This window comes from Lepidothrix coronata, unplaced genomic scaffold (assembly GCF_001604755.1).
Source record: "Lepidothrix coronata isolate B3197 unplaced genomic scaffold, Lepidothrix_coronata-1.0 Scaffold192, whole genome shotgun sequence".
NCBI lineage: Eukaryota > Metazoa > Chordata > Aves > Passeriformes > Pipridae > Lepidothrix > Lepidothrix coronata.
Window position 1 is genome coordinate 1,137,894 of NW_016690372.1, and position 27,697 is coordinate 1,165,590.

A 27,697-nucleotide genomic window follows, 5' to 3' on the forward strand; every position below is an offset into this window, starting at 1 on the left:
CCTGATTTTCCCCCACTTCCCTCCCTCTGCTTTCTCTCCTCCTCCTCCCTCTTGCTCTCTCTGTCTCACTTTCTCTCTCTCTTTCTGACCTCTACCTGCGTGGCCAACAGGAGCTCAGCCGATTGTTTGTTTCAGTACACACTCTGCATGGCATGTCCACGTCTGGTGACTCACCTGTCTCCTCCTGGCCTCGATCTATTTTCCTCCATCTTCCCTTGAAACCACTAACAGCATCTCAGCAAAACACATCAAATTCACTTGCTCCTCTCCCTCCCTCTCCTTCTGTCACCCTTCACCCTCCATGTGTTTGTGGTTAGAGATTTTGGGGATATTTCTGTTTGGGTTTGAGTTTTTTTGATTATTATGCAGTTTGTTTGGTATTTTTATTTTTGATTGCATGCAAGTGTGAAATGGTTTTCTCTCCCTCTCCTGCCTCCTTCACTTTTCACTTTTTTCCCATCATCTTTCTGGCCTCAGATATATTGGCATGTTATGTCAAAGTGCAGTGTGTGCACGCTTTTTCTTCTTTCTTTTTCTTTCTCATCTCTGCTTCTATCACACTTGTTGGTGTGTGTTTGATTTATTCTGATTTATTTCATTTTATTTTCTGATTATATTTTGGTTATGAGTTAGTTTTTAATTTTTTTCTCTTTTTTTTTTGTGGTGGGTGGTGGGTGTGTGTCTCTCTAGGTACATGGCATGCACATCCATAATGTATTGAAAGTGAGATCCCTTTCCCCCCATCCCTGAATGCATGATCGTCAGTGTGCCGTGAGCAAAAGAAGCATAAAAAATAAAAAATACCAACCTTGTCTTCATTAGTGGTTTGTTTTGTTTTTTTTTTTTTCTTACTAACAACCATAACTAACTGTAATCATTAAAATAAATTCTAATCAATCATAAAATCAGCTAATATGAGAAATCTCTTTCAAGGACAGTTCCATTTTCTGGCCTGAATAGATGGAAGGCATCTGGATGGGCAGGCTGGTGGGTAAGCCTGAGAGTGCTGATGCACCAGAAAACGGAGAAGCAGATGCTGAAACATTTCTGGTGTGGAAAAATCAGACCAGAAAATAGAGCTTCACTGAACTAAAAAAAATACATACCAAATCTCAACAAAATCCTTAATAAAACCAACATAAAATTATAGGGGAGGTAAGTTGTTCTGTTCAGGATTGTAAGGTCATTGCTGGGATTTTCTTTGTCCGTTGTGTCCCTCAAACAGGTGACAATCTCTGTGGATGGCATCCTTACCACCACGGGCTACACGCAGGAGGACTACACCATGCTGGGCTCAGATGACTTCTTTTATGTGGGAGGGAGCCCCAGTACTGCTGATTTACCTGGCTCTCCAGTAAGCAACAACTTCATGGGCTGCCTCAAAGAGGTAACTATTTCAAATTAATTCTTATTTCTGTGCTTTGGGTTTCTTAAAGTCATCGCTCTTTCCTGCCTTACACACTCAATGTCTTTCCCTGATGCAACAGCTCTGTAAGGATAAACTTGTCATTTGGCTGGACAGAAGGATGGAAAACTCATGATCTTAAGGGCAGAATCAGACTTCTAGTGTTTGGATTACAGAGAAAATAACCCTGGTAGTGGGAGAGTTGTCTTCTGTAAGCTGTTAGTAATGTTTTCTCCTAAATGGCTATCTTCTAGGCACTGAGGCAATAGCCATTATAAAAAGATAAATGGCCTTTGTTTACTGAGTAACATTTTTAGCTGAAAAAAGTCATGTTCAGAAGCTTATTTAGAATTTTTTTTATGATCCTGGATTTCAGCTGGGAATATAGATAGTTCTAAATTTTCCAGGAGGATACAGAATTAGAATAAAATGGAAAGATAAAAGTTGAAAGTAGCATAAAAAGTGTAAATTATGTGAGGAGAGTGCAGCATGAGGGTGTAATGGATGTGTGGCAATAATGAGGCATGTGGACTTGGGGCCCCTGGTGGACTAGTGGTTAGGGTGCAGCACTTTCACCGCTGCGACCCGGGTTCGATTCCCAGCCCCCCGAGCAGATGGAGCTCGTTAGCCCTGTAAGGCAATCCATCTAAGAGAAGGTCACTCTAAACAAACCTACGTTCTGAGACCCTCACTGCCACTGTCCAAGCTTGCTCGGCCCCGACAGATGAACCTCAGGATTAAAGGGTGGGCTCAGTTCAGCGCACGCTGTGTCTCACCTAAAAAATCCACTGCGCAGGCTCGAAGGGTTAATGACTTTTCCCAAATCTTCGCTCGCGAAGACTGGCCATACAAGGACTTGAAGTCCATGTGTTATGATCCAGTTATTGAGAGATGCTTCTGCACGAATAAAGGTGCAAACAAAGTCAGTAGTACAGATTGTACTTAACAATAAAATGTGAGATAGAGAGATAGAAAGAAATAGAAAACAGAGAGAAGAGAGAGAGAGATTAAGCCACCACCAGTGGATCCAGTGGTGGATCCGTTGGTCCTTCTTCACCTTGGGCTTCTTGATGGTGGTGGGTTCTGAGGTCATTCAAAACTTTTCACATTTATACATTTTTGAAAACAAACGAATTAATGCTCTTTGGTGTTACAGCCTGCCCCGCAAGGCAGTAGTAACTTTTGGTTTTTTGCTAATAAATCCCTTGGGGTGCATAAAAGTAAATCAGTAGTAGATTACCTGTGTTTACAGATATAGATATATATGGTTTATTTTAGAACAGTTTGGTTGCAAAGGAAAACAGGTATGTAGCTTTTTTCATTATTATTGTCTACAGTAATATGGCAATATAAAAACATAAAGATATCGCCCAGGAAAATGTGTAACAGAAAAGAGAGAAAGAATAAAAAGTTTATAGTTACCACCCGGAGTTCTCTGACAGACTTTGTTGTTCTTGCTGTCATTGCTGTTGTCACTGGTGTCTTGATCCAGTGGGGAGTGCTGAGGGAAAGAAGCCCATGAAACATAACCAATGGCTTTATGTACCCTCAGAAACCCTGCTGGTGCTTCCCCTGTGTATGTGGGGGTGCTGTTTTTGCACAGTCGTGCTGTTTTTCAGAGGCTGGAGGTGATGGTTTTTGTAGAGTCATTTAGGCTTGGGTGGGGGGGGTTGCTTCAGAGACACCCCTGCTAAGAGGCCTTCTCTGGGGTAGTGATGGGTGTGTGCACGGAGCGCCTAGCCTGACTCATAGGAGGTAAGTATCACACACTGAGAGTCACCACTGGCCTTCTTTAGACAAGTATCACACACCCAGAGACTCACCCTTAGGGCCTCTGCAAACCTAACAGTTCGTGGGTTATGGCCTCCCTCCCTCTGCTTTATCTTCAGTCCCCTGGTAAGAGGCTTCCACAGCTTGTTGCAGTAGCAATGTTTTAACGCAATGAAGAAAGTTCAATTCCTCAAAATTGGCTCCACAGTTCTCTTATTCTATTGGTTAAATGATTCTCTAGCTTCTTATGCTAATTAGTCCCATGGTCAACTCAGTCTTTCTGTTTGAGTTGGTGGATTGTGAGTCAGTGGGTGTGATCTCTCCCTGACGGAATTACCTTTTTCCCAGTCTGAGCTGATTTCAGCACAGTTGCTGAGTTGACTTTCCTTGTGGCCCATAAATTCTGCATTCTTTGTGTCCTTTATCAGGGATATATTCTTCTCCCCCAGCTTTGTTAACCTCCCCCTAGGCCTGAGGTAACACCTGGATGATAGTATCACCCTTAAGTTCTCCTCACTCGTGGCTTAAGTTATAGTCCAAGTTCTAGGTATCCATGGAGGCATATTTGGGGGTGGGGGGCTTCAGTGGTCACAGATGCCATCTGTTCTGTAACTTGGTATGATCTTTGTTTGGCTGGTGATATGTGTATGAGCAGTTGCTTCTTTATACAGTTTGCCACAGTGGGAATTTTTGTCTGGATGGGCTAGCCAGATCTAGGGTGGGCTACCCAGATCTTACCTCCACCAGGAGTTAGTGCCATCCTGTTGCTCCATTCTGTCCTTATCTCATGGCAAAGTCATTCTGTGGCCTTAACAGTGTCTGGGACAGGCAACTGTGATCTTAGGATCCCTACACTCTGTTGGGAAGTTTGTGCAGTTGAGTGGCTGCACTGGTCAGGAAGAGCTAGCTGGCTCTGAAAACCATATTATATTACTCAAGCTGGGTGCACTTCTCATGTAGTTAATCCACAACTTTGAGAAAATTCACACTTGGGTAATTGAGATTGGACTGCCTGGCTAGCAGCAGGAATCAGAATATTATTCCTTAGAAAAAAGAAAAGAGAGTTAAAAAAAATGAAGTCTCAGTCCAAATCCCAAACTTGGTACAGTTTTGTTTGGGTGTTGGCCTTGCAGTCATCTTTTGTCTTGTGTCTCTCTTCTAATATGATTTGTGATTATCGCTGTGATCAATGGGGATGCAGATATTGATGTCTCCAAAATGTGTTATAGAAAGCTTACTGAAAAACAGTCGTAGGTTTTCTGTGAGCCAGCTTCCTAGCTAGCCTGGAATAAGAGTTTCTTCCAAGAGTTTTCTCCTTAAGGTTGTGATTCTGTACGAATACTGTTTTTCACAGGGTGTGGCTAGGTTGATTTGATTTTATTTGCAGCCCAGCGGGTTGTCACAATATCATGTTTGGATGAACACTTAATATCAGAGGAAAGGGGGAGGTTTCATACAGGAGTTGTTGAAGCAACAATGCTGAGGTAGATGTTCTGTGGCTGTAACTGACTTGACAAGTTACCATCCTACTGATGCTCCACTTGTGGTGTCAGGGGTTCTCTGTTATGTGCCAGTCCTCTGATGTGAGTAATGGTTGTCAGAGTCTGAAGCTCTGTCCTACCTGACCTCTGGATTGGTTAAAGAGATGCACATATACCAAAAAAGAGCATGTGAGCATCTTAAATAGGAAATTAAACTGCCCTCCTTGAATACAAACTGCCATACAGATCCTTCTGGTTTCATCTGTGGAGCCTTGGGCCTGATTTTCCTAGACAGTGAGCATCTCAGTTTGATTGAAATCAGGAGGAGATACAGCTTCTTAGTGTCTCTTTAAATCAGGATCTCAATTTTATTTATGGATGCTATGAACAAAACACTTAGCAGAGGCTGTTTTTATGTGTGCTCTAAGTCAAACCAATGGAGCAGAGAAAGCAGTGACAAGAAAATCTTCAGCAGCTTTATTATTTATATAATCATTTGTATTCTATTAGCTTGCACAATGTGCTAAGAGCCGCTTACATAGCCGTCCAAGGCTCATAATGCTCTGTGAGAAGAAAAATCCAAGCATCCACTTAAGAATGAGAGGAAGTAAACAGATAATCAGAATGTGCTTTGTAATCTTCACTTGACTAGGCAGTGACAGGAGATGTGTATGAGCAGATGTCTTGACTTAAAGACAGGCTGGTGCTGTCTGGTTTAGAGCTATAGTCTGCTTAAAAGCAACCTACTTATAGTTGTGGTCCAGTAATGCTTTCAGCTCTTGTGAAAATGTGTCCAAAATGTATCTTGCCCAGTCCCTTATGACAAATCCAGTATACACTATTTACTAAATATAACTGTAGTGCAGGGTTTTCAGGAGAGGCACGTGGAAATGGGATGGAGAAATGAAATATTTCAAAAGGGAAGCCATGTTACTTAATTAGGACTCTGTGCTTCCATTCTGCCATTCCTTCACACCCCTTAGGCCACAGGGTGAGTTACTGCAGGTATCACTAGGAAGTGCAAGGAAGCTGACTATTGTGCTTTTCCTCAGTTCTGGTTTTTGCAAGTGGGGGGGAATGGGGAGTTGCACTTGATGGGGAAAGAGCATCCCTAGATGACTGTCAGAATCCTGACAAAGTCCAGAAGTGCTGCTATAACACCAACATCTGTGCAGAGCAGAGTCTGACCAGCATAAATAGCCTGCATAGGCTGAGAAGGGCTCTTGCTGTATAAGTAGTGAATTACTCTTTGACATCAGTGCTTTTATTAAGTGCACCTTTGGATTAGTTGAGCAGAAAATAGTTTGCCTTGTGAAAGTCCTCCTAGGGTTTGTTTCCTCTTGTTTCCTTTGCTGGAGATGAAAACACTGGTGGCAAAGGTAGAAGGACCAACCTGAGATCCACTTGGAATTATGGGATAGATTTTTTTGAGTGTTTATGTTTATTTCTAAAATACCAGGGTGCATCTGTACAATGCAATGCAGCACAGCATGGTATGAAAGAAACCTGAAGTGACTCAAGAAAGGTAGAATACCTTTGGGGATTAGACTGACCCCCTGGGGCAGCCAGCTTTGATCCTTGAAGAGGCAGAACTGGGTTAGTGCAGTGCTTGTGTGCTTATAACGTTTTTGATTCCAGAACCGGCTACATAGAACTTTACTTGGCTTTCTACATAGCATAGTAGTGTATTTCATAAATCAGTCCCTAAAGCTTATGTTTTTGAACTTTTTCTTTGTGGCCAAAAAGGATGCCTAGTCTCTCATCAGGCAGTATGGAAGGAGCTTGCATTTTTAAGAAAAATATTCTAAGCTAAGAAAGTTAGATGAAGGGGTAGGATAGACTAATAGCATATGTTGTTCCTTTCAGTTTATGCTTTCAAGTAGAGCACCATGCTCTTTTTTCCTGCCAAGGTCCTGCTATGTAATTGCCTGTTCCCAGAGACATAGCACACCCTGAGTGGATTGCACTGTTGTTTGTAATGGTGAAGAACATCCTGCCAAGCTCTGTACTGATCTCTTGAAGGTGTTAAAGCGGAATGGTCTATTCCTGCTCCTCTGCATTTGTTGAAGACTGTCTCTAGGGATGTGTCACGTTCCTAGGAAGGCAAAGGGGTTTATGCAGACTTTGGGGTGTAACTTTCAGCATTTACCCTGTAATGTCTTGTATTTCATCTGAACTGCCTCAGCCTCAGAGTACACCAACAAAATTGCTCACAGGGGGGCTAAGGAGGCTCATTGAGTGGAACATTGCCTTCCCACTTCCTCTGAGATTACCTGCGGATGCTGAGGTGCAGGGGGGCAGAGTGCCTAATGACCCTCTGCAGTTGGGAGGGACTTCTCCACTCAGCTGGAATTGGTGATAGGAGGAGGGGTAGCTCTGGCAGGGTAGACACTTCTTGTGGTCGGAGTCTAAGCCTTGACTAGGAGGAATTGGAGTGCAAAAGAGTGTGTTCCTGGAAAGGAACTAAGGATCTCAGGGCTCCTCTGCTGCAGTATCTATATATTATTTCCTAAAATTAATCTAAATATCTACTTATCTAAATAATGTTTTCTTTAGGTCAGACAATTTCTGGCCTAATGGTTCCTCCTTTCACCAAAGAATAGATCCTCTTTTCTTTTCCTTGTGGCTACAGGTTCTGATTGAAGAGATTCCAGTAAGTTGCTAAATCATAAATCCAATACTCCTAAATCATAAATCCAAGTATTAAATGTGTAGTTCAGGTTGGGGTTTTTCCTCCATTTTGATCAGAATTAAAGATTTCCCGATGTCTGGTAACACTGTCTGGTTTACCTTTCTCCATAGCCATCCTGACAGTGTTGCAGTATACCTGATACTGTAGTGAGGGAACCAGACTAGAAAAGAAAAGTAACTTTTTCCATGAAAACTTTAAAAGACAAAATATGCACATGTCTGTACACAGACATGAAACATGGACATTGCGTTGTAGTTCCACAAAATCTAAGGCTTTTTGGACTTTCATTCTTAAGATAAATCATTCTAGAGGAAATCTGGGAGGAAGCTGGTGTATTTCCTAACATGGAGGAAAACAGATATGGAGATGGGATAGGAAAAGATACAGAAGCAGATCTTGAGACAGCTGAGGAGAAGTGTTTTTAATGGGTGTCAGGGAAGGTGTGACAGTGCTTCAAGAAATTAGGATTGGCTAAACATGGAGAAACACTGTCTGAAGGTGGAAAGGGAAAAGGATCCATTAATAGTTTTTACTGTTTTTAATGACACCTGAATGGCCAGAAGGGAGGTAGGACAAGAAAGGTAATGACAAACAGCTGGTTTTGCACGTACTGAAGAACCTCAGGGAGGAGTTTCCATTAATCAAGGTTGGAGATGGAGAGTGGCAGGGCAGGAAATGTAGCTGTGTAGGCAAAGAGGGAAAATGGGATTTCAATATCCAATTGCTAGGGAAGGGAGAGAATCAGATATTTCCTAGGATTAGGGAACCAGCCATTCAGATTTGATTTACTTGGAGCAGTACTTATATGGTGCAGATGCAAGTGCTTTAGAAGACCCTAAGGTGGTCTCTAGAGAATGGATGTTCATGAGAGAATTTATGAAATCTTCACATTTTTCTATCAGTGCTTTATTAAAATCTAAATTCTGAGAAATGTTGATTGGTACTAACAGTTTGATGGAAGTAGTGAGGCTTGCATATGGATAGAATATGGCAGAAATTATTGCAGGGGTCAGGCACCATCTGGCCACAATAGAAGAAAGCTGTGAAAGCTTAGATCATTTCTGTCTGAAATTTAACTGCTGGGAGCCAGATTTGCAAATGGTTCATGAGTGTGCCCAGTTGCTGTATGTATCCCTTGGATGCTATCTGCAAGTCAGGTCTTTTTCAGGACTATTTGCATATGCAATGATGATATGGTTTCTGTTTGGGGATGATTTTTTCTGAACAGTGTCACACTGGGCAGGAGGCTAAAGGTGCACATAGAAGGCAGCCTAAAACTGGAGGCAGAGAAAAACAGCCTGAGTGTGAACAGATGGAAGAAGTTGCAGTTTTAATAGCCAGTCCCTAACAGGGAGATCAGATAGCCCAAAAGCGTTTGGTGCCCAAGATCTCCTTCCACAGCAGTGATTTAACAGAGCCTCAGGAATGCATAAGAGAGTCAAGAATCAACACCATGGGGAATTTCACTGATGTGCTGTGAAGGAAGTTACCACATGAATGGCACTAGTTGCCCTCACATGTTAGTCCAATATTGCTGTTCCAGCTGTCCTATTGTGTTTGGGTCAGTCTGTTTCCTGTCTGTATTACTTAGTGAATTTAATATTTGAAAAAGAAAGGAAGGAGCTAGTGGCAGTGTGTAGAAGCAGACAAAGCATGGCCAAAAGTTGTATATGATTCCACTTCTCAAAATATTACTTGTTCTTAATCTTGGTCTTTCATTACTATTCTCTTTCAGAGCATTCCAAATAGCCCTAGTGATGATGATGACCCTGATTCCTAAACTTGCATATCCAGAGGTTGTTGGTTGCCCCACTCTTAAACTTCCAATTGCATTACTGCTGCTATGGTGGATCACCCTCCTGTTGCAGCTGTAGACTGTGTGTACTGAGAGTCAAGAAGATCTGTGGTTTTCTCTGTGCATCTGCAGAGCATCCAGCACAAGACCTTCATCAGTTTTTTGAGTGCCACTGTTGTAGAAATATTAAACAGTGGTTTGGGAGACACAACAAGGGAGATGTTGGCTAACATTTTGAGCAGCTCCTGATGACATTCTTAAGCTAAAAAAAAACCAAACTCATTTCTGGAAAGATTGAATTCGGAGATAGGAATTGAGGCATTTGGAAACTGAGAGAAATATGATATAAGGCAAGATGCTGAGAGAATTCTGAGTAGACCTCCTAGATGGGGAGGAAAAGGTCTATGACAAAAAGTGTTTTGTCATCAAGTAAGGTTTATAAGCTTAGGTCCTGTGCTTGTTTTCATTTGCTATTTCTATATTAGCTCATAGTCAGAAGGGATATTATGGTTGGTTAGTAGAACATTTCCCAGGTTACCTGCTGGCTGCCAACACATATTGGATGCTTGGGCAAGAATCCTGTAAGACTTTGTGGTAAACAGTGAAGAATAACTTTTGCTTTCTAGTATGAATATGGGACATGATGTGAAGCCAAAGCGAACAAGAGGCACTCTGAACTGAGCATCTGAGAGATGAAACACCTGTCTCTGGACTTTCTGACAGCACTGAAAAAGAGGCAGCATCTTGAGAAGGATTGTTTAAAACCAAACTTCTTTATCTTACTAATGGAACTTATGTTGCCCTGCCAGACCTCTGCTGTGCTGCCAGGAGTGGCATTGTGACTTCCTTGTTTTGCTTGCCTATAGGTTTAAATGTGCACTCCATCCTATAACCATGAAAGATTGGATGTACCAGCCTTTTTCCACAACTAGAGTGACATTTACCCTACACACAAGTGTAGGAGAAAATGTTTAATACCACTTATGTCAAATCAGGCATAAGTCAAGTAAATCTTCTGTAGTTCGTGGTCTCAGTGCTAACATTTAGCAGTGATAAATGTCAGCTGCTCTGGAGAAGGCACTTGATCCAGCTGATTTTGCTAGTAGCTATTTTTTTAGAGAATCATTTAGCAAAGATAGGAGAAAAGAAGAATGTTTGTGTATGAAAGTCCTTCCAACACATAAAGTCTATGCCCATACTGTGAGCTAGGGAGAAAGGAAGAGACAGGATGCAGATTTCTGTCCAGTATCTGTGAGTCATGGGAGATGAAAGGTCAGAGGTAAGTATGCAGAGAGGAAAGCATCCCATGGTACAGTAACGCAATGTCAACTTTTGAGCATTAATTCATCTAAAGGAGTCTGGGCATTGAGGAGCAAACCAGCCGTTCCTGTAGTCTCAGAGCTTTTTCCTATTTAATACTCTTCTGAGTGAATTCCTGTAACTTTCCCCACTGCCTTAACACTGAGAAAGTAGAATATCCCAGGCTAATAGCTCCCAGAAGTATGTCCCAGTCTGTTTGACATGACAAATGAATATCTTTTGTTTTGGAGTATATTTGCATAGTGTCTAATATTTTTTTATCCTAAATCATCATTCTTGTGAATGACAAGGATCTCACACAGAAAATCCAATGGTGCAGAGTTTGATGCAATGTGACCTTATACTTAGTAGGTACATGTACTAGAAGTAAAATTCATAATGATGAAATAATGGTATTAGCTCATAGGACCCTTCAGACGAAGAGTTCAGCAGGTAGTTTTATCAAAGTGGCCTCATTTTGTCTTCTTTCGAACCATCAGCTAAAATAAAGTACCAAAGGGAGTAAATGTCGTCATCCTCCTTCTTCAGATACTGCAGCTGAGGCACAGTTATGGTGTATCTTGGCCAATATCATACACCCTGCTACTGTCAGAGCAATAGACAAAAGAGGGACATCCTACCTATCCTAGCTCTTTGTTGATCTTCCTCCTTGCAGGGGTAGCTTATGTCTTCAGTACAGTGAAAGAGTCACAACTGCCTGATGTTCTTCCTCAGAATACTAGAAGTTCCTGAACTTATTACAACCTTGTTTCTCTGGGGGACTTTCTTCTTTACCAGTAATATTTAACTATTTCTTCTTGTTTTAGCCTTGATATCTTTATACGTTCCTCTCAAGCTGACAAGGGGATGAGTTTGAAAAACAAACTTCAGAAGGTTGCATGGGGTATATATAGGTTACATCTAAAGTGTGTCTTAACTTGCCAGTTGAACTGTTGTTGATGGGTAAGAAATGCCCCCCTACTTTCTTTTAAGAGTCAGCTCAGGTGAGGGAATTAAGAAATTTGGAACAGACTTTATTCCTGAGAGACCTAAGTTGAGGTGAGGGGGTTTGTTCAAATGAAGATCAGTCCTGAACGAACAGTTGGCATTGCAGTTCATTTTTCAAAGTGAGTAGGGTCTGATGGGCATTTCTCTTCTTTGTGCTGTTTCTGTTGGATTTCTGTTCAAGATATTAGGAATTACATCGTAAGAGGAGATTTCTTCCATGTCTGACTGGGAATAGGAAATGATCTTCCAGTTATGTATCCAGTTAAAATTTAAATTTGTACTGGATCTGGGGAGACTCTTTAATGAAGTACATGTTGCTCTGCATGTTTCAGAGTTTAATATTTCACTTTCTCATGTTCGTACATTTTTAATAAGGATTATTAAAAAGTAATAATAATAATAAAAGTTGGTGGTCTTGTCAGGTGTATTGTGCTGCTAGTGCTGCAGCTTTGCTTTAGCTAGGGGGTTATTCAAAGCCTCTGTTCCTTATGTAGCCTAGCCCTTGCCTACCCTACAGAAGTGAGGTTTCTATTAGCATTATTGCCTTGGTTCTTGCATGAAGAATATAACTTGGTCATCTTGGCTTATATGCATCCATAACAAGAGTTTTGCTGGCATAACGATATTGGATGAGGGTCTGTTGCAAAATAACATAAGCTAACCTCATTTATTGATCAGTCTCTTTCATCAAATGTTTCTGGCCACATAGAAAGTGGAAGAGTAATGTACTTATGATGTATCTATAGAAAGTTTACTCATGACCTGCTCATTTATCCATGGAAAGTATTCCTGTTAAACTGGAAAAGAATTCTAAATTGCCTCATGAAATTAATCTTCAGTGAATGCATTTGAGTATGAAAATGAAGTGCTAGAGTTATTTTTCAATTAGTAAACCATGGGAGAGCCAAAGACAGGAGCTGAATTTTTAGCTGACTTTGGTACAGGAGGTGGAGGAGATGTTATTTTATCAACTGTCTGCTGAAAAAACCACTAGGCTCCTAAAATTCTTTCTTTAATGCAATTCATATAGCTGACACTCTAGAATACTGTAGCTGTAATGAACCCAGAAGTAGAAATTGTTTGTTTTCCTTTTTTTTTTTTTTCATAGCTCTGTCCACAAATTAAACAAGATCACATGTATTACAATGTAGTATCTTGTTTTCTGGAACTCTTATCGGTGGGCAGACAGCAGCTTGTAGGTGTTCTAGGTCATCATCAGTGCACACATTTTGTTGGGGGTTAATTTAAAGGATAATTCACATATCAACAGTTCAGTGGCATTGAACTGCTAAAGTTACTGCACTCTTAGAAAGTTTACAAAATAGCCAGAGTTCTATTAATAGAGTGTATATGTAGATTGAGCATACCTTTTAAAGTGAATATTGGTGGGCAAACATAGATATTTAAACTTTCTATGCAGCAGATGTAAGAGGTGTGTTTCGCAGGGCTGTTTGAGCTGTGTTCGGCCACCATACTTATAAACTAAAGAGAATCCTTGGAGCTACAATGAAGTGGGGTCTAACCCAGTTTAACTCTCTCCAGCTGCCACTGGAACAGGTACCTAGGGAGGAAGCTAACAGCAGAGGTTACTGTCACCACTGGGCAGTGTAGCCAGGAGGCTGATGTGTCACAGTAATGCAGCATTCCAGTGAATCCCGACTGAGCTGTCCTCATGAAACTCTCAGTCCTGGTACTATGGCTATCTGTGATTGCTTTGCAGTAGGACCATTAGGAATGGGTTTTCTTTCCTGCATGATGAACCTGACTCCTGCTGAGCTTCTTTCAGGGATGTGCTGCGGTTCAGAAAATTAGTGTTTACAGATGTAGAACTATATTCATATTAACAAATTCAGAAAATGTACTGAGATTGGAGCAATATAGCCTGTGTTTTTTGTATATAATAAAGTTAACTGGTAACCCAGCCCTAAAGAATGGACATAGTAAAGCAACAATCCTTACATAAATGTGTGATCTAATCCATTTCCATTCAAGAACGAGCAAACTAAGACAGGATACATTGATAGACAAACATAGCTGAGTCCAAAGTCACGAGCAGAGCAGTGGTGATACTCATGGTAGTTACTGTGGCAGAGATTTCTGGCTGTCTTTTTCATATGCTGTTAGTCAAAAGTGATACCATCCTAGTGGATGCTGTGAACATTGGCTGTCCAAAGCCTGATGTTCTCATCTTACAATGAAAGTAAATGAGCTTCTTTTGGTTTACTTGGCTTTGTAGTTCACTGAGCTGAGTAAATTCTTGGATTGGATGAATACTGAGAAGAAATAGATATGTTTTTATTTGTTGCTCCTTATGTTGCACTGAAGAGATTGCTAAGGATCGATCCTATACTGTCAGATAGAAATAGAGACGAGAGTAGTTTTGGAGAGTCAGGACCTGCCATATGCTAATATTAATAAAATTACATGAGAGAGAGAAGTTGAAAGACTGTTTACATTCATGTGTATAAACCAGGCGCTTTCAGCTGCTTGACAAGTGTCATCTCTTTGGGAGCAGCAGTCACTACATAAATCTCCTTGACTGACCCTGAAAGTTAGACTATTGCTATGAAATGTGCATGCGTTTTGTGAGCAATGGGCAAAGACTGAGCTGCTGTTACCCACCAGAAAAAGCCAGGCTGCTGCAGCTGCCAGCAAGGGAGGCAGGAAAGGATGATGGGGTTTGAATGTTGAGCGGGTGGGCTGGATGACTCCTCCCAGGTCCACCACTCCTCTGTAGCAGTGAGCCAGCTATCTGTCAAGTGTGAGTAGCACAGAAGGAGGCAGGCATTTTGTTACTTTAACTGCATGGAAAAGGCAGTGGGCTTGATATAATAAAACCAGATTTTGTATTGTCTCTGATATTCTCTCTGTTCTAATTGTCATTGCTGCTCTCTGGCTTTAGTCTACCTCTGTTGATGTTGTCTGTTGCACTGAATATTTGTGCTTTGGGATTGTTTTATCTCCCTGCTTTCTTCAAACTGCACAGGCAGAATTCATTTAGTTAGGATTAACAGTGTATGTATCTAGATTGCTAAGCAATTAAATTGGAATAAGATGGATATATGGAAAGATGCAATTTAAGCTCTGAATTGCTTATCACAAGGTTTTATATTCTTTGAGCTACAGTTCCGTGTGTTAGAAATGGTAACTTCAGAGCTCAAAGATGAGTTAGGGTCTGCCCCCCACCCCTGTTTCTTGTAGCTATCTAGACATGGGTGTAGTAAATGGGGTTTATTTTATCAGGTGTTACGGCGATATTGGGAGGATTGCTATATTGCATCCAGTGGCTACTGGAAAAACTTAAATGGTCCTATTTCCTAAGCACAAATTTTAGCACCTGAATACATAATACATCAGAGAGTGCATGGGTTATCTGTAAGCTGCACGGGGCTGATGCACACAGCTGAACAGTATAACAACTGCATCCAGGAAAGCAGTAATGCATAGTGTGCGATCACTAAGCTCCTCTGTCCGCAGTGGAAGGGACTAAGAGGTGGTGTCTCAGTTCTAGCACCCCAAGAGGTAACTTGAATGATGCCTGCAAAGCTTTCTTACTGTATCAGCATTAGCAAGGAAAGGGAACACAGAGGTTTGGGAATGGTGGCAGAGATGAAAAATGGCATTTGTAAATGGGGCTTGAGAATGGTGTAATCATTCCTGTTAAATCTGTGCTTTTCTTTCGGATTATTAGCCATTTTAAGTGAAATGGGCTTTGCATCTAGAACAAGTCTCTGAACAGATGATTAATGGTTTTATCTGTAATAACTTTACATTTTATAGAACCCTGCTAGGAGTCCGCATCTGGTGAGCCAAGCTATTTAAAGCTGTGTTAATTCTGTTAATTGCTCTACGTTTATTTGGATTGCTGGCACCTGCGGGCTTTAGGATAATGGGCGGGGGTGTGTGTACATTCTCTCTCTCTTTCTAGCTGAGAAAAATGGAAAGGACCATTTCCTCAGCTAGGAACAGCAACCTTGGCAGAACATCCTGGCTGGATTGGTTGTCCTTGAGATTTCCCTTTTTTACTGCAGCTGAATGCAGTGAGATGCCAGCCAGAGGCAAGCCGTTCCCCTGATTGGGGCAGGAGGTAGGTGGACAATCTGCTTTTGCACGCACTTGCCAACATGAGGCAGTAGCAGCAACAACAGGGAATGAAGCTAGTGATTTTTCAGAAGGCTGATCAAGTCCATATCATTCTGATCCTTCTTCTCAACTGCCTTCCAGTACTTCTTTTCCAGTTTGGTTTTATTTGTGAAGTGCTCCAGTGGGTTTCAAACCCTGAACAGATATGAAGATAAGTATGCTGATGCTTTCTGAACTTTTGTCAAAGAAAAGATCTGGCAGTGGAATTCGTAACATTTGAGGTGACTAAAACATTTCTGTGAAATGTTAGGAGGGCAGAACAGTTGTTTTCATGTTTGCAGTTGGATTGGACAAACCATTGTAACAATCTGGACCAGGCTCTGATGACAAATTTCCCAGTCTCTGGGAAGATTATTGCATGGACAGCAAAATGGGGAAGCAAAGTGTTTCCCTCATATTAACTGCTGACTTAAAAATGCAGCAGATCCTGGGAGGTTTGGTACTTTGTGGTTTTTAGCTAATATGAGCTCAATATGGCTGTTATCTGAGCGGGTAGGAAAGGTGGTTATTCTGATTTATTTGGGGGCCAGATCTCTCACACCTCTGATGCGAGTTTCAAGTCTATGTTTCAACTTTAGCAATGCTAGGACATCTTCCCAACAAATCAGATAATTAACTAAGAAGATCTGTTCACTTGTTTTATGGCTGTCTTCAAAACCTCAGTTATTCTTGGAAGACCAATGAGACGGTAAGGTGAAGTCTTTCCTTCTGGTACTGATGATGTGATCACAGTTGGATTTCTGCAGCTGCCCTATAACCTCTTTTGGCAACTGAATAAATGAGAGGTTGGTTGTAGCCTCCCAAAGGAGGGATTGCCATATCACCTATCTCAAAGATGTAAAGAACTATAAAGAAAACCACCTGTAGCAAAGAGGAAAGCTTTCTCAAGAATTTGATGACCCATGATCCTTGTGATGACTTGTCACTTCTAAAGGACAAGACTGCTGTGTTTGTCATCTCTCTCAAGTAAAAGCTGTTACTGGGGATGCCCAGCTTATTTATTCTGTCCAGACAATGGTTAAACAATCAATTGCATTATTAAAACTGGTTACAAAGCGAAGCTCAAGAAAAGTATATGGTGTTTTCATATTTAAGAATCGGTTCTTTGTCTGCAGCTTCAGTGTTCAGCTAACCAGGTAAGCTGTCAGCTGAGCGCTTTCCTCCATTTCCCTGGTTTATATTCCAGGGTTGATTTGTCCTAAAGTTGCATTCATCTGAGATAATGAGAACACTGAATGCCTCCATGCTCCTTTACTGAGTTTGGTGTGCCTGCTTCTCTCTCCTTGTCTGAGCCTGCTTCCTGTTATTCATAACTGCACACTAGTACACCACATAGAAATGCAGCATTGTCACTTCCTTTCTCTTCTCTGCTTTTTTCTTAATATGTATTTCTTGTATGTTCTCTAATTAGCATATGCTTAACTCTTACTGCTTCAGGCTAGTTTTCATGTTTACAACCTCTGTGACACATTTTGTTAGAACTTCACAAATCATATATCATAAGAGAAATTAATTATGCATGTAACTTATTAGGTTAATAACTTTCATCTCATTGTGAGCTTCACATAAAGTTATGCATTAATAATCCAAAGGACAGCTTTGACATTGAGTGCATTTTCTAAATCACTTCTTCTATCCCTTCTTAGGAGTTTTGGGTCTATGTGAAAACTACAGATGGTTTTTAAAAACTTGATTCCAGCTGTTTCCACATTTATTCTGGAGACTAGATTTGCCTGTGCATCCATCAGAGCAGGGAAATTAGGTGTTTGTGTCCTCTTTGGTTTTGCAACTGGAGCTTAATAGAATGACTTGATTTGTATGGGGACACCTTTTGGTAAGAATCATAGAATGGTTTGGGTTGGAAGAGACCTTTAAAGGCCATCTAGTCCAATGCCCCTGAAATGAGCAGAGACATTTTCTACTAGCAGGTTGCTGACTTTGAATGTTTACAGGCATGGGGCATTCACCACTTCTCTGGCAAACCTCTGCCCCTGCCTCACCACCCTTATTGTCAAAAATTTCTGCCTTGTATGTAGTTTGAATTTGCGCTCTTTTAGTTTAAAACCATTAGCCCTTGTCCTGTTGCAACAGGCCCTGCAAAAAAGTTTGTCCCCATCTTTCTTATAAGCCCTCTTTAAGTACTGAATGGCTCCAATGAGGTAGGTCTCTGCTGAGCTTTCTCTTCTACAGGCTGAACAATCCCAAATTTCTCAGCCCATCTTCATAGTAGAAGTCCTTCTGCACTCTGTCATCTTTGTGGCTCTCCTCTGGACCCGCTCCAGGGCCTTTCAGTTGGCCTTGTTAAACCATGAGGTTCCCATGGGCCCACTTCTTGAGATTGTCCAGGTCCCTCTGCATGACCTCCTGTCCTTCAGGAGTGTCAGCTGCACCACCTGTCTTAGTGTCATCTGCAAACTTGCTGAAGGTGCTCTCAGTGCCACTGTCTATGCCACTGATAGATGTACTGAACAGTCACAGTCCCACTACAGACCCCTGAGGAATACCACTTGTCACTGATCTCCATTTGGACATTGAGCCATTGACCACAGCCTTGTGAATGTGAACATCCAAGCAATTCCTTATCCACTGAACAGTCCATCCATCAAATCCATATCTCTCCAATTTAGAGAGAAAGATATTGTGGGGAGCCGTGTCAAAGGCTTAGATCTGAAAAATGTCTCCTCAAATACCCAGGCAAGTCTAACAAATCAGCTGTGTGGCAGTACTCCCTTAAAACCATTCCACAGACTCCATTTATTTGGAGTGAAGCAGATAAGCCTTGATGGTGGTGCTTAAGAATAGTATTGGCATTGTATTTGAACTGGCACAGTCAGGAGCTTCCTTGGTTTTATTGAGGCCGGAGTAAGTGCATGGACAGGAGAGTTTTGGTAAGTGTAGTCTACCTTTCAAAAGTCTTTCAGTGATGTGTCCCACGAAAAGGCTTTTTGAGAATTGAAAAAATAAATGCAATGAAAGAAGGTTCTTGCACAGAGGAAGAACTGGTTAGAAGGTAAAAAAACAGAATATAGGACTAAATAGTTCCCACGGGAGGGCCCCAGTGAAGAAGACCTCTGGGATCCATGCTGAGGTCTTAAGTTTCTTTAGTGGAATTATGAATGGAAAGGAATGTGGATGGAGAAGGCAAACATATTGCTGAGAATATGAAAGTATTCAGGTGAAGACTGTCTGCAGAACTGCAGAGGATGACCTATTAATGGTGGATGTCTGGACAAATAAATGGCAGATAAAATTAAATGTGTGTAAACATGAATTGAGGTATATATATTGGGAGGGAGGGAAAATAGTCCAAATAATGCATATGCAATGATGTTTTTTGAGTTGATTCTGATGTTTTATTAAATAATTATTTGAAAATATTTTCTCAGTGGTCAGTACTTGGCAAGTAAGTACATCTAATGTTATACATTTTTAGGAAGGGAATAAGAACAAAACAGAAAATATAATGATGTCATTAAATAAAACCACACTGGACGCTGTCATCCTGTCCTTTTAATCTCGGAAAGGGGAGAAGGGCAACAAAGATCATCAAAGGTCATGAGAGAGACTTCTATATAAGAAATGGCTACACAGACTACAGCTCTTTGAATTGATGGAAAAAGGGTATGACAGTGGGGCATAAAATCATGTGTGTTATGGGAGAGGAATCGAAGTGTACTGTCATTCAGTCTCTTTTCAAGTATAGGGAGTAAGTGGCATCAAAAGACAAACACAGGGCAAGCTTCAAGGTATGACAGCAATTAAAGTAATGGAAATCCTTGCCATGGGATGTTATTGTGATTGGAAAAACCTACAGAAGAAAAATTGTCGATGATATATAAAATATAAAGACATCAGTTTCTGCATGCAGACTCTCACAGCCCCCAATAAGTGGAGTCTGTGAAATGGTTTTAGAGGAGTGTTGCTGCACAGCTGTTCTGTTAGACCTGCGCAATATTTGAGGAAGCGGTTTTCAGATATAGGATACTGATCCAATGTAATATGGAGGATTTTATGTTTAAATATTTCCTGGTGCAGCTACACCGTTTCTAGGCTCCCTGAGGTATTTCCAAGTAGATATTCCATTTGCTTTGCCTTCTATTAACTACAAAAATGCCACAACCCATCAGAGGCCATGAGACACATAATCCTTTAGTTGCAAGTATTGAAGAGCAAGGTCATGTTCCTGAAGACTTCTACATGGCTGAGGGGGAAGGCAGCAGAGAATCAATTTAGTTTTAAGTTTTGACATACACGTTTATGCAGTGATGTGTAGATGTGGAAGTGAGATATTTTAGGAAGAGCTGGAGGAACAGAGACAGGCGGTTAGAAAAGGCTGGAATGCCCCGTGTTGGCAAGAGGTGTAATGATGATGTTTGTTTAAATGGAAACAAATGTTGATGTGTGGAGGCACCCTACATTTGAGGAAGTTGCTTTAAGTGAAAAGATGAATCCCAGATGCTTGCAGAGAAGTGCAAAACAGTTTGGCTTCTTTTACCATTTGTAATTACTAAGCCCCCAAAACAGTTGATCAGAAATGAGGATATTAGAAGCAGTTTTACAGCTGTGCATATTGGGCTGCATTGCAAAAGGATTTATCTTTCAGTACGGAAGATATTTCCGTGTATGGAATTGGGAATTCTGTAAAAGTTTCGAGGGAGATTTCCAGTAGGAAAATCTCTCTAGGTCAGTATGGGCTGTGGTAGCAACAGATGGCTCTTGGGCCTTAATTTGGTTTTGGGGATCTTTCCATCCATGACTAATATTCACACAATGATTATTTATATTATTTTCGCTGTGGTTGTAACTGTGGAAGTAACTGTTAAGAAGGTTTATTACTGCCCAACTGGGCCCTTTTACTGAGCACTGAATCTGCATGGAGTTGACTTTTAGAGGAGACTCAAAAAACAAGGAGCATTTTTTTACTTCCTCAAAAAGGTGGACTGGTGCTGTGTAAAAAAGGGATGAAAAGCATCTACCCTACTGGGACAAACTCCAGAGAATAACAGATGTTAGAAACAGTAAACACGTGTCAGGTCACCATGTCCATCTTCTCCCACCAGGAGGGCCATTGTTCCCTTCAGTGTATTAACTTGGAAGCGTTTCTGCAAAAGTCGTTTGCCATGGGACTGTGATTGTCATTTTCTGTATTCAGTTTGCTGCTGCTAAAGATGTCTTAAGGACAAGTAAGACTTCTCCTTACACATTAGTTTCTTTGCATTTTGGGTACTCGGACTTAACAGTAAACATATATAAAAATAAAAAGCAACTAAATTGTAAAGAATTATTATTTGGAGAAAGAGATGTATTGGCACTATTTATTTCATTATTATAGACGTTGTCAACTAATAAATCATGAGAAAAACTGTTAAAAGTTATCCAACAGACAAGTGGCAGGATCAGGAATAAAAGTCAGGAAGCATAACACTTGATCTGTTGCTTAACTCAGCAGAATACAAATGCCTGCTACTCAGAGTGAGTCTGCAGTCATATGTCCTATTCCTAATTGAGTGATTTGTGGCATGTAAGGGTTTCAAAATGTCAGAGAATTTTAAGGCCCTATACCCAGCTAGCTCAGCCTTCAGGTGATTATCTAATTATCCCCACTTATAAGTGGTTTGAGAATGTTCATAAACAACAAATGTCAAGCCTCACTTTCTTCTACTTCCCCATGTTAAATATGATAATTTTGGACCTCTCTTGAGGGTTGTATTTTAACCATCCTTGGTGTGAAGGCATTAAAAGACAATCTATTACTTTCCTTGGCAAGTTGCTGTGATGTTTAACTGCTCCCTACAACAAAAGAAATTGGGCCTTTAATCTGGAATTTGTCTGACAATGGCTCTTGAACGTTTATTGTTGTGACACAGTTTTCAACTGGAACAAAGATCTTTCAGAAATCTGCTACAATCAAGTCCTTTCTTTATTTGTCTTTTGAAAAACTAAAGCAATGGAGCTCCTTGTCTTTTACTGTAAGGTATTTGTTCTTGTTCTCAAATCATGTTGAAGCTACTTGATGTGTTCTTTGCAATTTTTTAGAGTCCTTTCTTTAAAAAAAGTAGACATTAGAATATACCTAGAGTTAAAGTACGTATGGTGTCAATGCTGCATATTGTTTATATTAGTCATTTTTCCTGAGGCTGAACTGCCCTTTTGCCTATAGCACTTTACTGGAAGCTCACATTTTCTCCTCTGATGTTTCCTGAATTATTTTCAAAGGTGCAGCTCCCATGCAGCTTCCTCTTCCTGGTTCTGTAGTTTATGGCCTGTCTTCCATGTTTGTAAGCTTATATAATTTAGTATTCAAATGTTTTAGAAGCTGCTTGGATTGAAAGGGCCTGGACTTCTATGCTCTATGAATCACTGTGTATGACTGATCTGACATTAAGGTTATTTAGTGATCTGCCAAACTTGGTGTTACCTTCAAGGATCAGCTTCAGTGCTTTTTATATTTACTCCTAGGTATTTGATAGGATATTTAATACTATTGTATCAAACATGGATTATTATGGCAGCATTAGAAATGTGTCTTTTCAGTAATGATACCCCACTGACAAATACTTCTTGAGAGTTGTCAGCTGAGAACATCTAATATTATGTCCTGTTTTGTTCTTGTATGCTGTTTATTTAAGCAAAGCTGTCTTCTAATGTTCAAAGGTCTTAAAAAATGTTTCATCTCTGCTTTTACCATTGTAATTCAAATTATACCAGGTTTACTTAACAGAAACTCCTTTTACACAGGAAGGTCTAATGATATTAAGTACTTTATTCCTCTAATGTTTTTATTAAGCACTTCAAATAGAAGCTGTTGTGCTATTTCCTCCAGGGTTGAAGTTTCCTGCAGGCTAAACCCTTCTACAGTTACACATCTTGTCCTGTTTGGCTTTTTAAAGCATTCAAACAACATTATCATTCTTTTATTCTTCTGTTATCTTTCTGTTATTCAAGACTAAAAATAAACCTCAGTGGATCAGAAATCTTCTCATTCAGCTCTTTTAAGATTTAGGAGCAAGTGACCCAAGTCTGTGAAATTGAAAATAAAGCGTATTTATTCCTTGTAGCTGATCAATGTCCTATTTTAATATCATGGAGTGCAAAATACTTTTTCATCTTCTTCTGATATAAGCACTTAGGTTCTTCATGTATTTATATCTGACAGAAAAAAAATGTTGCATACTTCACAGATTTTGTAAGCTGAACCTTTTAAAAAAACCATTGCCTTCTTGCTGTTATGATGGACTTCTGTATCGAGATAACTTTTTTTTAACTACTAGTGCATCCTATAGTGATTTGAAGACTTCATTGGTTCACTGGATCACTAGGAAACATTACACATTACTTCCAAACTGAATAGTTGTGATTTGGCTATATGGTTATGTTTTCATCTCCTAAACTAAGGCAGATCTCTGTCAGATGGAGATTCCTGTAGCATGTAGATTTGGATATGTTTGTAACCTGCCATTGGGTGCAATAGATGGAATTTGTTGGATAGCTCACCCAGTATAGTATAAGATTGAGGTTTGAAGCCACTGCAGTAATTTTTTCTGCTCTTTGAAGTTTTTAAACTTATTTTAAAAAGCACGGGCAAGATATCAGGCTACAGTATTATTAGATGGTTTTACTAATACTATATACATACTCAGTGCCTTTTCTTTGTACTTTTTTGATAGTTTCCTACTTGGACACTGAAGAATCACAATTAGGTCTCTTCACAACTGCTTTACAAAGGCATTTCATGTTCAATTGGTTATGCACCAAGGCATGCACACGTTTTTCATAGTCACCATTTGGAAGGCTTAGATACGGTTCCCATTGTGTGAGAGTTGCTTACAGTCTTTGATCCTAAATCTATAATCTGGCACTGGGCTGAGCTGAAATAATGTGTCTCAGTATATGTTATTATATGCATGTCAAAGTGATAAGTAAACTGAATTTTAGCTATCTTATTGTTCTTTTCCAGAAACCACCTTAAATGTCATGACTGCTTTGCAATATCTGAAAGTTGCTCAGTGGTTGTAGCTCAGTCGTGCTGGGACTGAATGTTTTTTGGCAATGTCCCTTTCCCCAGTGTGCAGCCTCAGTCTGTCTTTCTCTGGCACCTGGAAAGCTTTATTAATAACACTTCTTCCATAAAATTAGAAGAAACTTTAAAGCAAAATACACTTGTTTGCATATTTTCTCTTATTGCCCTTAATTTTTTTTTCATGCAAGGGATCTTAGAATATTGAAATGAGCCACCAGTTTTAAGTTTTTGGTAAGTGGTGGTACAAGATGATCCTTACATTTTATTGTGTCATTGGAAACTGTCTCTTGCAGTTTTCTACCTTGCACTTGCTATCTACTCACTTCCCTGTCCACACCAGACTCTTCAACATGTAATAATCGATAGTAATTGTATTTATAGTAGTAATAATGTAATAGTAATGTTCCATTAATGGCATAGATTTTATGTTCAGTCTGGGAAAATGAAACTTGTTTTTAGAAGACAGTTACTATGTGTTTTATACCTCTTACAGGAACATGCAAGCAAGCATTGCAGGCTGCAATTAACACTAGGGGGTTTATTTTCTTGCTTCAAGCTAATTTAAGTGTTTAAGTTTCAGGGTCTAATACTTCTACATAAACAACAAATAATGTGGCAAGAGGCTGATGGTCTGCCTTTAAGAGGCATGTTAGGCTATATAGGACAAAACTAGTTTGTAGCACAGTGCAGAAACAGCAGCTCAGAACTTTTGTCTTCTCTGGAGCTTTGTGAGGGACTAACAGGATCTTGGACAGATGTCTGCAACCCGTCTTTCCTTTTGGAAGCTCTTGGAAAATAATTCTTACCCTTATTAATACCTATTGATAGACCTGCATGCAAATGATGGGTTTGCAGTAAGAGTTGTCAGGCTTGTGGCTTTCAGAACAGCATGAGATACTTGTGCTTTGAAGGGCAAAGAAATCGTGTTTTAAAACCATACAGACTCTACTGACAGTGACTGAGGAGTTAGGGAAATAACGTGGCTGTTTTGGTTACTATTTGTATTGCTCCCAAAGCAAAATGAGGAAGTGTGCGGTAGCTGAAAAATGCAGCCCTTTCAAAGTATGGTGCCCTTTCAAAGTATGGTGCCCTATGGGAAGAAGGAGGAAAAAAAGAACATAGTATACTATAGAAAACAGTAGCACTTTCAACATGCTGTAACCATCATCACTAATCCTCTCCTTTTGAGCGCCTTGTGTATGAAGGACCCAAACCAAGTGGAACAATGACTGCCTGGGAATGGCAAGACACAGTGATGCTGGGATGCATCAAGGGCTGAACATACATTCTCCAGCAATGTACTTTTCAGCATTTTCCTCTTAATATTCTGCACATTGTGCTTTGTATGTTATTGTTGTGGGGGTTTCTTTTTCTTATTTCCCTATTTGAAACAGTAAAACATTTGGGCCTGATATTGAGTTATTTGAGCTTGGAACAGGACTGTAGGCAATAACGTGCCCAACTCAGTATAGCTTATGTTCGAAATACTCCACTTAAAAGCCCCTGTTGTCATTTTCTTTGCTTCCTCCCTTGTCTGTGCTCCTTTCAGTTTTGACCATGCCAAGGTGACAGAAAAAGAAGCGTGTGAAGGAGCATGCTTAGATCCTGCTAAGTCCCATTCAGCACACAGTCCAGTGTCACGTACAGCAAATTTAGTTGCAACTTCTGAACTGAAATCTTACTTCTAGATATACTGGAGGGTGTGGAAAGGCTGAATTTTCAGTCAAAAGGATTCTGGTGTAATCTCACCTCCACCAGTCTTTTCTCTCGGAAACGGTAACTCCATCCTCATGTAGAGTGTTTGTCATGTGTTAACCCCAGACAGCAGCCAAGCACCACACAGCCAGCTAGGTCAGGTAGAGAATCAGAAGGCTAAAACTGAGAAAACTTGTGGGTTGAGATAAAGACAGTTTAATAGGAAAAGCAAAAGCCACACATGCAAGCAAAGCAAAACAGAGACTTAATTTACTGCTTCCTGTGAACAAGGAGGTGTTCAGCCATCTCCAGGGCAGCAGGGCCCCATCACACATAGTGGTTTACTTGGGAAGACAAACACCATCACTGTTTGGATGTCTTCCCTTTCCTCCTTCCCCCCACTTTATATATTAAGCATGATGTTATATGGTCTGGAATGTCCCTTTGGTCAGTTTGGGTCACCTGTCCCAGCTGTGTCCCCTCCCAACCTCCCATGCAACCCCAGCCTCCTCACCAGTGGGGCAGTACAAAAAGCAGAAAAGGCCTTGGTTCTGTGTAAGCACTGCTCAGCAATAACAAAAACGTCTCTATCCTATTGACCCTGTGTTCAGCACAAATCCAAAACACAGCTTCCTACTAGCCACTGGGAAGAAAATTAATGCTATCCCAGCCAAAACCAGCATAGTATTTAATTAAAAAGATATGCTCTTGCTTTGTGAGCTACTTTCAGGAGAAGAGAAGGATAACTGTTACCAGAATGACAAGCAGTTTGTTGTTTGCACACCTGCCTAAGAACAGAATGCATGTGGGGATCCACAGGTAGATGATGTGCATTTTTCTAATGCTAACCATAAGCACACTTAAATTTACTGTCCTGGATAAACATGGGTTGGGCATCTGTCAGTGGGTGGTGAGCAATTGTGATGCATCACTTAATCTGTCTTGGTTTTTATTCCCCTCTCTTTTGTTGTCTCCTTTTTCACTTTATTATTATTATTATTATTATTATTATTTTATTTCCATAATTAAACTGTTCTTATCTCAGCCTACATGTTTTGCCTTTTATTTTTTTTGTGATTCTCTTCCTCATCCCATTGGGTTGGTGTGTGTGAGCAAGTGACTACCTGGTGCTTTGTTGCTGGCTGGGATTAAACCACAACATCGTAGCCTAAAAGTCACAGGTGAAGAGACAAGTACACATATGCACATATACACACATACAGTAGCATGTGTACAGGTACTGTTTAAAAATAAACCCATATATATGCATAGTAGCTATTAATAGAGAGACCACTGTTCAAATCTATTTGTGAGTATGTAAATACATATGGCTTCTTATGCATGTATGGACAGTAATGAATATGTTTATGTAAATGCAAATATACATAGGTACATCTTGGCAAACAAATAAAGCATGTAGATTGATTACATGTCCGAACATCAGACACCAGTCCTGCACTGAGAAATATAGATGTCCTTGCTTCCAGGATTTTTTTTAAAGTTTTGTGACTATGTCAGCCATTTCTTCTTATTCCCTTCTTTTTTCCTTCAGTGGCCAATATAACTCACAGACAACCTTTTTTGGTGTTTTAGAAAAAGAATGGCTGACTGATTTCTGTGTATTTTACTATTTTTGACAACACCTGCTCTGTGTTTATTTTCCTGCAAGGAAAATAAAACTGCCATAGAGGAGACACAGTAGGTTCTTTGAGTGCCACATAGGTGGAACAATAATTTCTATATCCTGGTTAATGTGGTCTGGGTAATAGCCAGAGCAGAGCCCCATTCTCAACCCACTCCTCCAAAGTAGGTGAGTTCAGAAATGGAAGTTCCCCATGTTCTGGGATTGTTTGCTGCTGACAGAGTAGTGTCTCAATGCTCAGTAAAGATAGGAAAAGGTTGTTGGGACTTAAATGACTGAAATGGATGGAAAGTCTAGTTAAACAGAAAGGTTTAGAAGAATTTTGGCCAAACGCTGGTTAAGGCCCATTTTGTTTTTTGCTAGTGTTTAAACAGTGTTATCTTAAGATCAGCTATAGTTCATTCTTAAACAGTAAGCTAGTACTGAGCAAAACAAAAAATGTAAGTGTTGTAAATTAGGCTTGTATCAAATAAGCTTTCTTAGATGTGAGATCAGTCTCTCAGATGTAAAACTGAGCTCCACACAGTGGAGATAGGAACCCCGTGCCTCGGTGAATTAAAATGGCATTGCAGTAAAAGTAAACAAACTGAGGGACAGGTTTATTGCCATTCAGTATTTACTTTACAGAATTTTGAAGCTGAAAGAGATGAATCTATGTCACCAAAATATTTCCACCAACTATTTCTTAGGTACATGGTAGTAATTAGGAAGAAGGGATGTTGTTTCTTACCATCTGTTGACTTGTTG

General features: G+C 40.2%; 1 protein-coding gene across 13 annotated transcripts in view; it reads left to right on the top strand.

The window, feature by feature from the left end:
• Positions 1–27,697, top strand: part of LOC108505488 (neurexin-3) — a 915,200-nt gene that overhangs the window by 292,877 nt on the left and 594,626 nt on the right. For all 13 annotated transcript variants that reach the window (XM_017831536.1, XM_017831535.1, XM_017831539.1 and 10 more), the window contains one exon: positions 1,226–1,387. In XM_017831536.1, coding sequence (XP_017687025.1) covers positions 1,226–1,387 — 162 coding nt within the window. The remainder of the gene's footprint in view (positions 1–1,225; positions 1,388–27,697) is intronic.